Raw genomic sequence first — 14,927 nt, forward strand, 5'->3', positions numbered from 1 at the left:
AATCAGTTAGAACACCAAGTTCCTTGAGCACCCCATGGAGTTCTCCAAAGGCTGCAGTCTGTGAGGAAGGTGAGCAAAGAGTAGGGCCTTTCTGCAAGGATCAAAGGTGCTTCCCATGATCACAGTGATACTTTCATCTACCAAAGCTGAAATCAGAGGATAACAGATAGAGACACACACTTAACAGATTTATTTACTTACTGATTTAACCTCAATCTAATAAAAATACTCCATGCAATGAAGAAATAGTGACTAACTACTATCAAAAATTACTATGCTTTTTTGAGAGCTCAACATTGCTCCATATTAAATAATGGAGGGCAAAGAAAGAGAAAAGTAAGTACTTTTATTTACCTGTGAAAACATAATCTAATTAGCATGGAGAATATCTATTGGAAACAAGTGATCATAATTCAATCAATACTTATACATCTTAAGTGCAATAGAAAACCTGCCTTCTTCTTAATTCTTGGCTTTTAAATAAAAATCCCTTTTGTTCACCAATCTTCTTGACTTTATGACATTTGAAGAATATTCTGAAGTTGAGCTAAAAGGAGGAAATGTTGCACATTGGGAAGCTTGGAACTAATGGCAAGTCTATGCAGTGGAGAGGGAATGGTTTTGGAGGGCACTGCAGGCTCCTCCTGCAATCATCCTTTACACAACTCTCCTGAAAGCTGGTGATGGAGCCTCTAACTCAACACTAATTTTGACAGAAATGTTTCTGCTTTGCAAGAGTTCCTTCATGAATACCACTAAGTTTAAAAATGAACATTCAAAGGATTCTATTAAACTAAAATTACTGTCACTCTCACCCATTAATGATAATTATTGGTGAAAGTTCGATGGTGACATAATTCACTCTAGCTGGCAATGTCTCTCGAGAATTGCTTGTTCCAAAAACAGTCAGTCATCTATTTTCTGTATTACAGCAGTCTGTCAAATTCTTCCTGCCTTAGGGCATCCTCGCCTGTGTAAAGGCTGTCCTCAGTGTTAACTTCATTAATATTACGCTGCTTCTAATTTTCTAGAAGAACATTGGCTATCTCAGGAAGGAAGCTATCCAGGAAACAATATTTTAAAATCCTATTACAAAATAATGTCTAATTTCATCTAAGCACTAATGCCTATTTATACCTTTTTCAAGTAACACATAAATATTCAATTTCTCTGGTTAATTTTCCCAGTCTGCCTAAGGGTACACTTAGTCATCATCAAAGGCCAAACACTACTGAGTTTCTTTTTACTCAGCAAGATAATCACTTCAGACTCGGAGCAACTTTCTTGACCAAGTTCAACACCACTGAATGAATTTCCTTCGACTTTAGGGATTTAATGTCAAAATGACCAAGAATCGGAAGAGAAGAGAGATGGCCTATTAATAAAGAAATAAACACCTGGCTCCCCCGTGCCTTTTTGACACATTGATATTTTCATCTCAAAAGACACACAAACAATAGCACAGAAACGCTGTGGACAAAGCACGGATGAAAGGGTAGGAGGACAATGGCCGTGCTGGCTGGCTGGGGACCAACTGGCAGTCCCGGCTCTCGCTGGCACGTCAGAAGTTCAACTGCACAACTCTCCATTCCAAATGAACAGAACCTAAAAGTCAGGTAATCTGCTGCTGGAAATGCGTATCAATATTTTTTACTGATTTAACCACCAGATCCTCAGTTTGCAACGCAGATGAGCCAGTCTGCAAATGCACGCTTTGGCCATAGGAAGATTAAAAAAAAAGTTAATAGAACAGTTTTCATTTTAACTCTGTGTTACCCAACTGAAAGAATAATATCTATAGATTACTGACATATATTAGGAGTTGGAGACTTTTTCTCAAAAAACCAGTAGCAAATACGAGACAAACGGTCTGTGTCCCAATTACTCAGTTCTGCACTTGTACCACAGAGGCAGTCATAGACAATATGTAAAGATATGAGTGTGGCTATCTTCCAGCAAATATTATTTACAAAAATAAGTGCAGGCTGACTTGGCTCAAGAGCTGTAGCTTGATCTACATTTTTACTTTCCATGTAAATAACAATATGCTCAACTGAACACAAAAGGAAACAGATGTCTTTCAACCAGCTAACTATGTATCAATTTTTTGGCAAATCTTTTAAGTGTCTTTCTGGGTATTTGCTATGTGCACACAGTGTGCTAGGTCCTATAAAAAGAAGAATGCATAAGGCCATGCTCCTGAAAAATGCACAACCTATTAGAAGCATAAGACTAAAGCAAATAAAATGAGCATAACCAAATATTCAATACATAATTAATATGGCAAGACTATATTAGTTTATAAAAAAGAGACTGTCTACAATCAAGGGCAAATTTTCAGAGAAGACTTTTCGGAGAATGCAATAATTGTTAAATCACATTTTGTAAGATTCAGTCAGTTAAGAATTAGGAAAAAAGTACTGATGGCAGAGAGAACATCTGACATAAACTCAGAGAAGTAGTCATGACTAGGCCAGAGGTGGAGTGGATGGTATAACCAGTTCAACACAGAGGAGGAGAGTCACTGAAAAGTTCAAGGTTACAGTCTCTTATCTGTAAGCTCTGCAGTCAGCTATTTCAGAACTGAAGTCTTGCAGACTGCGCAAAGGTCAAAAGGTGTACACGCTGTAAAATCACAACAAATCCGGAGGAACTTAGAACTGCATCCTCTAATTAAAAATCATATTATTTCTGCAGCACGAATATTCACATTGGATGGAGCTGCCTATCAATTCAAGTCAGGTTTGGCATCAAATCAGTTTGGACACAAAAGATTTTGATTTTCAGAGCACGATACATTTTTGAGTTGTAAAAGGGGTTGTAGATATATTTACTGTTCAAATGACCTAAACAATTCTGTGTTGGTTGAAATTTTCTCTGATTGGCTGCCCTGCACAAATCATACACACACACACACACACACACACACACATATAATAGTTGAAAAAAAGGTGAAATTTATATCATCCCTGATATGTGTGTATACATATATATAAATAGTGTAAAGTGATAGATTGGATAAAGTAACAGTCGGGTTCAAAAGTCTATACCCTCTGGATCTAAAGCAAATGAAGGTTTATGGAGGCCTCTGTTTCTCAGGGTAAATGCTAAAAAAAGAGATTTATGTAACGTTTAAAGAGAATGCATTAGACTACAGAAATGAGATAAGTTTCTTAAAAGAGAGATTTGTGATCATGACTGAAAACAAGACAATATTCAACATCTATCTCTGAAATTAAGGATAACAACTTTCCATCAAATACAAATAATAATTCCACTCAGAACTGGCAATCTGACATGGAAGGGCTCATGGTGACAATGACGCACTGTTTGTATTCATAGCTACTGATTAGGGAGACAGTTATCTAAGGAGTACTCAAGATTATACACAAGGATGATGCCATTGTGATCGAGTCCTCAACTACATACAATAAACATAGCTGATGTTATTAGAGTTATAGCATCTTCGCACTGTAATAAGATCAAAATTATTGACTGAGTGACTGAACTGAACTGAGCTGAATATTATATAATTCTCAGAAGAAGGGCAATGCGAGTGATTTTTAAATATTGGATGAGCCATAAACCAATTAGTGTGAAGATGTACCATAATGATGTTTAACAAAGAAGCACACATTTAAAGTTAAAAAAAAAAAAAAAAAAAAAGAATCAAGGTTTCAAGGTTCATGGTGCTAGAGAAGTTTGCGAGCCTCCTCTCCTAATTTCTCTTTTCCGGGCCTTTTTCAAGGAGACAAAATGGCACGTAAGCACTGCACAGCCACACAGAGAAGACATCCGTGAGGCACACAAAAGCCACTCTCTGAGTGAGTTTCCACAATTGAAGCTGTGCTTTCCAGTGAGACACTCCTGCACACAAATGAAAACCTGCATTGTACTGGTGAGACTCTAGGAAAAGTCTCCCACCAGACAACCCTTGATTCTACTACATGGGGTCTCAGTCCCAATACACTCAGGGAAAAAAAAAGGTCACACAGTAGAGCTGGGGGTGGGGTGTCTCAGGGCACCCAGTAAAGCACACTAAGGTGTCTGTGCCCTTTCAAAAACACAGCACAGTGAGTTCCTGGGTCCCTAACCTCCAACCTGGGTCAAGCAGTGAAAATCCTGGTGACATTTTTGCTCCCTTCAGAGCTACTAAGCTATGGGCTCAGAACTATCCAGACCACTGAAAAATCCCTCCTCCAAATCTTTGAACGAGCAGAAGAATCAAAGAAGCATCAGGGAAGCACTCCTAATTTGGCAGTCCTCTCAGAACTTCCGAGGACAAAGGGAAGCACCTCTCAAAGGTTTTCAGAGAGGACAATTCTCCACATAGGTATAGTCCAGTGCCTGTCACCAATTACTAAGGTTGTTTTGGTCCCATTTTTCTCTATAATGGTTAAGTCGTCACCAGTAAAGGAATAACAAAAAATACAACCTTTGGGTTATTAACCTTATATCATACTAAATGAAGTAAGTCAGACAGAGAGAGACAAATACTATATGATATTACTTATATGTGAAATCTAAAGAAATAATACAGATCTCCTTATTTACAAAACAGAAACAGACTCACAGACATAGAAAACAAACATCATTACCAAAGAGGACAGGAGGAGGGGAGGGATAAATTAGGAGCATGGAATTAACAGATACACACCACTATATATAACATAAACAACAAGAATTTACTGTATAGCACAAGGAACTATATTCAATATCCTGTAATAACCTATGTGCGCATGCTGAGTCACTTCAGTCACGTCTGACTCTTTGTGACCCTATCTACTATAGCCCACCAGGCTACTCTGCCCATGGGATTCTCCAGCCAAATACTGGAGAGGGTTGCCATTTTCTCCTCCAGGGAATCTTCCCGACCCCAGGATCGAATCTGCATCTCTTAAAGGGTAATAACCTATAGTGGAAAATAATCTAAAGCTGTAAACTTGAAATAATACAGTACTGTAAATCAACTATAGGCCAATTTAAAAATTTTTAAGAAATAAAAATAGAAATATGAACTCTGGTCAGAAAACATGAGTGCTGGCTTGCTAAATCTGTGACTATGTACAAAAGGAATTAATTGACTCTGATAAAAATAGTCTCCCAAGATCCTTGCAACTATTACATGCAGTAATGAACATATTCAGAGCCTGGAAAACAATATGTGATCTATAAAATGGTCGTGGGTAGTAGTAATAATAACAGTAATATTGGGTGTTATAGCTTTTATTACTAGTATCATTAGTATTATTTTATAAAATCTGAAGGTAAGAAAAAAAGCAATGCCAATTTATTATATTCTTCTAAGTAGAGAAATAAATTACTGTCTCTTATGCATCAATAGCCAAAAGATGCTACAAAACTGAAAGCACTAGAAAAGAGATAAAACTAGGCTATATGCAATTATGGAAAATAATCTAAGTTTTATATATATGTAGAGGAAAGGGTAAATGTCAGTCCTTTGTAAAAGCAAGTACACACATTAACTGCATCTCTGTTGAGAGTGGCAGAGACATTCCCAAGCAGTATTTCTGTAATATGCACTTCCTCTAAAATGGAGGCCTAATTGCTTAGTTACTCCAAATTGCAAAATAGAAAACAAAGGAGCAGTTTTGCCATGTGGGTAAACAACAGATTTCTAAAAGCTAATTATCTCTTTATTTAATAGACTGAAGTTGTACCAAATGAGACATATAAGTCTAATAAATAATAAACAAATTGCAACCTAAAGACTAAAATGTAGAAGCTGCTCATATAGTTTTTATTGCTCCATTAAATAAGCTCTTATTTACTTCCTCCACAAAACATAATTATATAACACTGGGTCCATTTCAAGACCATTCTGATGCACAGTTTAAAAATTAAGTGAATCAACTTACATACTTGGGAAATCTTAAAGCATAATACTTGAATTCTATTATCAAACACCCTATTCTTTTCCATGATTAAGAAATCGAAGTGCAGTTTTGAAAAAGTCATACATAATCACATAAATTCACTATTCGTCTCACTAGAAATGATCACATATAATGATAGCTATGCCCTTTAAATTTTAGTGTCTATACTTACAAATTTTTACATTAGATATTTAAAACTTTCAGTATCTTGCAAATTAAAATAACTCAAATTTAAACATCAACTTAGAAAATGTATTCAAAATTCAACCAATTAAACAAAGACATCTTGAAAATGCAGTTGTTTGTTTGTTTTATGTAATATCAAACCATTCAAAAAAAATAACCACAAACTGCACATGTGAATATTTAAGAGACCTCCAGGCTCATCATTTCCAAACAGAACGAAAATGAGACAAACGGCATTTTAATCCCATCACATGATAACACCAGACGTGGTGCTGCTTAGTCTTGCTGCTCTAAAGGGTTTTTAATGCTGCATTTTTCTTCTCAGTAAAACTTAGCACACTATTCAGTGTTTTTATTTTCATTCTACTAACAAAAATAACATTCTGAAATGATAGTGATAATAAATAGTAGACTTGAAAATAGTTGTCTGCTCTCTTGCCAAGGGCAAGTAATGATTTACGATGGATAAGAAAGAGCAGGAATTAAAATTACTCCACTACCTCAGGTGGTGATGCAAGAATTCGTACCTCTGTGAAAATACAGTTCTTATTTGCATGATGAAAATACTACAGTCATAAAAATAGGTGGCAGGAAGCTCCCTGTGTGTTTAGGGCAGGGCTGGGTTGAAGATTTTTCTCCCCTCTATCATTCAGGGCTATGTGTTCTACACACAAAAACAAGACAAAACAAACTGTTCCTGATCCAGAGAGGTGACAAACACAACTGTAAATTAAACAATGTGCCCTTATATTTTCTTCAGATAAAAGGAAAGTCAGGCTGATAACTTCTACAAAGATTACAGTAATAGTATGTTCTATATGAAAATAAGAACACCCGGAAAGAAATACATGAAATTTTAGCTGATCTTCCCAGTAAGATGTTTAAAAAGTTCACAATATTAGCATATATAGGATAGTAAATCACATGAGCCTATTTATCCTAACAGTTTATAAGGAGTTTTGTAACCAATACTTTAAATTAGTAAGTCTGCTATCTTAATATTCTCCTGAGTTCTGAGGACCAAAATTCATCAAGTGCACTCACCAACACAGCCAGTCTCCATTTCTATTTCATTATCTTGTCTTACTTTACTTCACATAACTTTTTATAATCTGAAATTATCTTATATATGTGGTTATGTATAAGATAATTACAAATATAAGATAAAATAATGACCCTCGTATTAGAATTTTAAACTTCATTACAACAGAAATCTTATTTATCACTGCAATTCTAGCACACTAAGGGGGGGGAGGGAAACTGGCTGAATAAAAGAAACAAAAGTGGCATAGCTATTACTTTTTTCTATACCAATAAAATAATAATGGAAGACCTCAGCACTTATATTTTTCATAATATAATATCCAATGACAAACAGCATGTTCTACATCTAATATGGAAAGAATAAGGTTACTTCATATTTGTACTGTTTTTAAATATGAAGAAAGGTATCAACAAATCAGTAATAATATATTTGATACTTATATGACTTACTTGGTTATAACAGCTACAATAATATTGAGACTGAATACCTTGTTTTTCTATGCTAATAATCATGGTATGTTTAAAGGAAAATTAAAGACCATTCAGAATAATCATTATTTACTGGGATTTCAGAAGAGGTCTTTTACTTTAGTGAGAAAATGATATGTTTATGTACCATAAAATTTGGAATATAGCCCTAGATTCTAGATCCTTTAAAATTCTATAGTCTATAAGAAAAAACTTGAGTTCCCAAATTTTCAAATGTTTTCAAAAGAACTACATCACAGCTTTCTGTTGTAACAAAAGTTGTATCATCATTTATCAAAAGGCTTTGATTAAACCTTTTAAAAGTCACACATAATACATAATATTTTTAAGATGTATTCAAGTATTTATTTAATAGTTTATATAAGTCAATGTCAGCCAGAATATCCTTTAAAGAATACTCTCCTGGAAAATGACAGAATGTATGGTATAAATGGGCCTCAGCATCTAAAGGTTTTGGAAATTCCTATCAAGTGAGATGGAGAAGGAAATGGCAACCCACTCCAGCGTTCTTGCCTGGAGAATCCCAGGGATGGGGGAGCCTGGTGGGCTGCCGTCTATGGGGTCTCACAGAGTCGGACACGACTGAAGTGACTTAGCAGCAGCAGCAGCAGCAGCAGCAGCAGCATAAGTGAGAGCCTTACATTTATTTGAGACTCATCCATGATGATACTTTTCAGACCATGTTGGGGTAAGAATAGTATGAAAAATGTTCTATAAAATAATCCAGTAGGTCATAATTAGCAAAGGATGCAACAGAAAACTTTAATTTATTTTAAAATAAAAATATTCAATTTATTTTAATAATTAAGAATAGAAAAGTAACAACCTTAACACAATATAAACAAACTATTGGCCATAAATGATGGTTAAAAATAGAACAGTTTTGACAGAACTCAGAAACAGATTCCAGCATATTAAAAATTACATGTCAAATATATAATAACTAAGAAAGAATTACAAATAAATGGAGAAAATAGTATTACAAATAACTTAAACTAAAAAAAAAAATTGAAGTAGAATAAGAAATTATCAAAGGAATGATTTTCTAAACTTAGCTATGATAGGAAAAAAATCACAAAAGCAAAGATTACAATAAAATATTACATAAAAAGGAAGCAATTTATATATGGAATCTAGAAAGATGGTACTGATGAACCTATCTGCAAGGCACATGGAGACAAAGACAGAGACTTATGGGCACAGAGGGGAAAAGAGAGGGTTGGAAGAACTGAGAGAGTAGCACTGAAACATATGCATTACCGTATCTAAAATTATTAGGTTGGTGCAAAAGTAATTTTGGTTTTGCATTGTTGAGCTTTGCCATTTGATACAGTAATACATGGTTATGTTATTAAAAAAAAAGTAATAAAAAATTTAAATGTAAATATTGATACATAATGAACACATAAATCTATGAGAAAAATAAGACAACACCACTCACAAAGGAAGAAATACAAATGTACTGTAGACATTTGGAAAGAATTCCCGTTTCAGTAGTATTCACAGAAATGCAAGTTAAGATAATAAAATACAACTTTTTAATCTATTAGGTTAACAATAACCTTACAAAATGAGAAATATCAAACCAAGGCACATTCATAAACTAAATATTAAAAGTTGGTGAAAGTAGAAAAATATTTCTGGAAATCAGTTTGGTAGCATGCACCAAGAATCTTAAAACTATTTAACCTTTTTTCTTTCATATTCTAATAATTACAAACACTTTTCAATTACTTATGCATTAGGTATACATAAATAACTATCACACAGAAAAGCTGAAAATAAATATTGCTCTATGACCTCATACTAACAAATATAAAATTAACTGCAAGTTAAATTAGACATGATACTTCCAATGGATGCAATAACATAGATATTAAAAATTACAAATTAAAAATCACAATTTACATAAAATGAAACATTCTGGGAATTCGGGAAGTAATGTGAGACACTAAACTGTCTGTTGGCTAGAATCATGTAACTATTGTTAAAAGATAGAAGCTTTTAAAATTGAAAGAAAAACGGGTCAAGATATTAACAGTGATTCTTTGGATTATGGTCTTTTGATTCAAATACTTTTTAGGTATCTTCTATAACATGAAATTACTATTTTCAAATTGGAAAATAAAATAAACTTAGGGCTTCTCAGGTGGCTCAAAAAGTAAAGAATCCACCTGCAATTCAGGAGACCCAGGTTCGATCCCTGGGTCAGGAAGATCTCCTGGAGATGGGAATGGCCACCCATTTGTCTTCTACAACATGAAAATATTATTTTCAAATTGAAAAATAAAATAAACATAGTTATCTTTAAAAATGGAAGCTTCCGTCAGAAGAAAAAGAAATTTAAATGAAAATATTATTAAGATTACATTGGATACGAAGGTTCATTAAAATTTTTGCTTCCTGTCAGGTTTCAACTTTCCAGGTTGATTGCTAAGAGGCTTTGTATGACAGACCCTTAGGTAAAATCCCCACACAATACACAGTTAATCTGCCATCAAGCAACCCATTCAGATGACTTGTTAACCAAAACTCAATGAACTAATAATGTACAAACACCTGAATGTCTGGTAAACTAGACAGTAATATATTATTTTAAAAGGTTTCCAGAAGCATCTTTTAAAAATCAATGCTAAATTGTCCTGATCTACATTATGTTAATACTTTAAGATATTTCTGAGAACACTTTATGAATTTCAAGTGTACTCTTATAAACAAGAAATTGTGCTTGGACGATTTTTTAACCCCTGGGAAAAACTTGTGCAATACATTATGGTACTCAGCTTGCTTTATTAAAGATAAAATACATCTGTAAAAATGGAAGTGAAGAAGGAAAAAAAGGCATCTTGGTTTTTACCCCCAGGGAAACTTCGGGTGAATTTGCAGCCCTAAGTTGTAAACTATGGTAATTTAGCAGTGAGGATGATAGATTTTAATTAGTCTTCCAGTCCTTTGTGGCTTGGAGGTGGAAGAGCCAGGATTTTGAGGGCGTAAAAATATAACTATATTTTACCTCTTTTGCTTCTAAGTTAATGATACCTTTTAAATTTAGAAAATACACATATATGTTTCTGCAAAACAATAATTTTTGTACTTTTTCTTTTCAATTTTTTCTAAAAACTTTTTATTAAAAAAAATTTCATAATAGAGAATTTCAAAATTTCAAAGTAGAGAAAATGGTATCGTGAACATAGCCTACCCTCCAAGTACCCATCACTCAACTTTACTAAGTATTATTTGTAGTCAATCTTGTGTCATCCATACACATGCCTATTCCAGTCATGCAAGGCTATTTTGACTGAAATCTAAGACATTACATCTCTTCATCTTTAAAACTTCACCATGAGTCTCTAAAAGACACTTTAAAACATATTCACAACAATGTTGTAATAATGTCTACAAGAAAAAACTAAAGCATTCAAATTTTTCAGACTACGTTTTTCTACATTTGTTTGGACTGCAGTATACATGAGTTCCATTTATAACAGCTGGTTGATACGTCTCTTAATCATTAAGTGTCCCCTCCATCATTTTCTCCCCCTTCTTTAAGAGTATTTTGTTAAAGAAAATAGGTTACCTGTCCTGTAGACTTTCTCACAGTTTCCTATAGTTGTTAATTTATTCACTTAAATAAATTACTGCAGACTAGTTATTTAAGTAGTAGCCAAAGAAATGCTCATATAATGGAACTACAGCAAAACCACCCATGACCAATGTCAGAATGAAAACACTACTTGTTATTGATCTGAAGTGGGGAAAGCCCATAAAAGAAAGAATTGCTCTACTGTTTAACTACAGAAATAAGTGAACACGTCTTCCTTTTTCACAGAAGGATATTAAACTGCCGACTAATCTTGGTACACAATATAAATAGCAAATATGATAGTACTCACCAGTCTTCATCTCTAATAAGCGCTTTTTCTTTTGTTGGCGTTCAAATCTTTCCTTCTCTGCCAATTCTTTGGCTATCCTGGCACGTTTTTCTTTTTCCTCTTCTTCTCTCTTTTTGACATTCTCCTTCATTGCTTGCTGTTATAAACAAATTTTGGAAAATGATCCATTTTAACCACAATGATTAAACAAAGAAAATGTAAAATTATTCACCTGTAAAACTGTAGTTAAATATCTTTTAGGTAATGGTTACTTCTTTAATTAGTAACACAGTCTTTTAAAAGATTAGCACATGAACCCTTGTTAAATGTATTATGTATCTAAAAATACAACTGTTACGTTTAAAGCACCTGCATCTTAGTGAAATCAACTAAGAGAAGGAAGACAGAAACTAAAAATAAAAAAGGACTTAATTTACAAATCAAAACTGTTTTCCTATATGTACTTCCAAAAGAGTGCTTAGCAAATGTATTACTCTCCCATACCTCCTTTAGTAAGTAAACCGCTGAGTACAAGAAAAATAACTGATGAAAAAATGATAAAGAGCAGAAATATCGTAATGGTTACCTTATATGACAATCTATGTTTAACAATTTCTTTCATACAGACAGAAGTATCAGAAGGATGACTACAGAAATACATGGCATTTCCAAGTCTGGGCCTCTGACTGTTCATCAAATCCAATAATGACAAGTGAAACATAAGATCTCAATAGATATGAGATCAGTTATTTCTGTACTTTTTATAAGCTTTATGCAAATCAAGAAATGCCATTCCTGTGGCATTTGTAGGAATCAGCAGGTAAACTTGAATTTCTCAAAGTGCCAACAAACAGCATGTCATCATATTACAATCTCCTGTGGAGACTCAGGCTTCCCAGTACCGATGAAGTCAAAGAGGTTATCTAATTGTTAATTTATCACTAATAGAATTAAGTAGAAAAGTGTATAATTAAACAAGTATGTGCCATGTTATTTTGGTGAGGCTTTAATCTTCTTGACTATAATATTTTTTTTTTTAAACCCAAGAGATGGGGCAAGTCCTTCATTAGAAATCAAATAATAAAGTTTGGTATTACTGATCAAAACAATTAAAAGGAAAACTGCAAGGGAAAAAAGGAGAAACAAAAAGAATAGAATAGAGGGAGTATTAACTCATCCATGCAAAGAACATTTACTGAGAGACTGAGTTGTAAATGCATACATGTGAGCATGCTCAGTCTCTCAGTTGTGTCCAGCTCTTTCCAAGCCCCTAGACGGTAGCCCTCTAGGCTCCTCTGTCTCTGGGATTTTCTAGGCAAGAATACTGGAATGGGTTGCCCAGCCCTCCTCCAGGGGATCTTCCTGACCCAGGGATTGAATCTGAGTCTCCTGCTTCTGCAGCACTGCACGCAGATTCTTGACCACTGTGTTACCTGGGAAGCCCTAACAGTAAGTGGTACTGTATTAAAGACTTGAGATATATATTAATAGATCTAAAACAAGTTTACATTCTGTGTGATAGGCTGGGTCCCGAGGCAAAGACAGATTATAAACAATTAAAATCTCTAACAAGTATAGTACTACAAAAAAAAGGAGGGATGTGATAGAATTCCTGGAGAGTTATTTTATCTTAGTTGGTCAGATAAGGCTTCCCACTTGGTCTTAGTGAAGTGACATGAAGTTGCTCAGTCGTGTCCGACTCTTTGCGACCCCATGGACTATAGCCGACCGGGCTCCTCTGTCCATGGGATTTTCCAGGCAAGAATACTGAAGTGGGCTGCCATTTCCTTCTCCAGGGGAACTTCCCGACCCAGGGATCAAACCTGGGTCTCCTGCATTGTAGACAGACGCTTTACCATCTGAGCTACAAAAAGTCAAGGAGCTATCTAGGTAATGATCTGCTGCTGCTGCTGCTGCTAAGTCACTTCAGTTGTGTCCGACTCTGTGCGACCCCAGAGACGGCAGCCCACCAGGCTCCGCCATCCCTGGGATTCTCCAGGCAAGAACACTGGAGTGGGTTGCCATTTCCTTTTCCAGTGCATGAAAGTGTAAAGTGAAAGTGAAGTTGCTCAGTCGTGTCCAACTCTTAGCGACCCCATGGACTGCAGCCTACCAGGCTCCTCCATCCGTGGGATTTTCCAGGTAAGAGTACTGGAGTGGGGTGCCATTGCCTTCTCCAGGTAATAATCTAGGGAGAGCCAAATGCAAAGGCTTTTGGTGGGCTGGCAAGAGAAGAGGCCAGTACGGTGGTGTTAAATGAGGTTAGGAGGTATGCAGGGACCGGATCATTTAGGATATTCAAGAACAAGATGAGGAGTTACAGTTTCCTTCAAGGGAACTAGGAAACAACAAAAGATTTTCAAGTAAGAGAGTAAAACTAAGATGCAAGGCTAATGAAGCATTTTTGTTCCAAACTACCTTTTCAAAGATATGAACAGTCTTAGAAAATAGAGGCAGTGTTTCCCTCTTAAGCAAGTGGATTTGTTTCCTGTCCAGAATGATAAACTGGGGCAATGGTCAAATAGTCTTAATTCTGAAAGAAGACTGGGTTTTCTATATTCAGGATTTCCCTCCAGCAATACAAAGCCCTGTGAGTGTAGGTATTAAACCCAGCCCTTTTCAGATTGCCTTGCGGGAATTCTGAGCTCAGAAATCCACAAATCTGTTTACTTTGGCTACTATTTTTGCTATAATAAGCTATTCTTCGTTTCTGACCCATGGTCTTTTGGCTTCTACCAACATTGATGAAATTATGGAAATCAAGAAACTTTGGTAAATTCTCAGAAACTTCACAGATCATGACATATATTAACATTAACTGCTATTGGTAAGCTATGAAATTCCAGCTCCAAAAATACACATTTTAATATGCAATTAATTGTTTCCTCAAAATGGAATCTGCATCCTCTATTCTGGCTCAGAATAATTCTGTTCTAGTTCACTACAATGAAAGCACTAAGAGGCAGACGCAATACCTGAAAGCTGCTTACAGTTTATGTTTTCTCTGCTATATGCCTTCATATTGATGTAGCATACGTTAAGCACCAGGTATAGGACGACAGCTGCTATAAAAACCAACGTAGGCTAGGAAAGGAGAAGGCAACCCCAAAGTAGAAAACAAGTGTGCTCTTAAAGGCAAGTGTGTATGCCTCTGTGTGTGTGTGTGCACCCATGTAAGTATATGGAAGATGGGAAAGGAAACCTGAACAGTGGTAGAGAAAAGGACAGGCAAATACATGGGGATCAAACTTGTTTCTTGTTTGAGGGAGGAGTAAGAGGAACAGGTAATAGGTAAAAATATCATGTAGCTTTTCTTTGAAACTTATTAAAGTATACAATTTCCAGATGTGAATTTTCTACTTTAATGACTGCATGCATTTCAATGAGAACATCAAATAGGTAACCTATTACTAGATATAATTGTCACGCCTTTTTAGTA

At 35.2% G+C, this 14,927-nt stretch overlaps 1 protein-coding gene across 8 annotated transcripts in view; it reads right to left on the reverse strand.

Moving 5' to 3' along the window:
* The window catches only part of DIAPH3 (diaphanous related formin 3), a 569,530-nt gene that overhangs the window by 170,861 nt on the left and 383,742 nt on the right, over positions 1-14,927 (reverse strand). For all 8 annotated transcript variants that reach the window (XM_025263061.3, XM_044926876.2, XM_025263062.3 and 5 more), the window contains one exon: positions 11,510-11,645. In XM_025263061.3, the coding sequence (XP_025118846.3) occupies positions 11,510-11,645 (136 nt within the window). The remainder of the gene's footprint in view (positions 1-11,509; positions 11,646-14,927) is intronic.

The sequence above is a fragment of the Bubalus bubalis genome, chromosome 13, assembly GCF_019923935.1.
Source record: "Bubalus bubalis isolate 160015118507 breed Murrah chromosome 13, NDDB_SH_1, whole genome shotgun sequence".
Classification (NCBI taxonomy): Eukaryota; Metazoa; Chordata; class Mammalia; order Artiodactyla; family Bovidae; genus Bubalus; species Bubalus bubalis.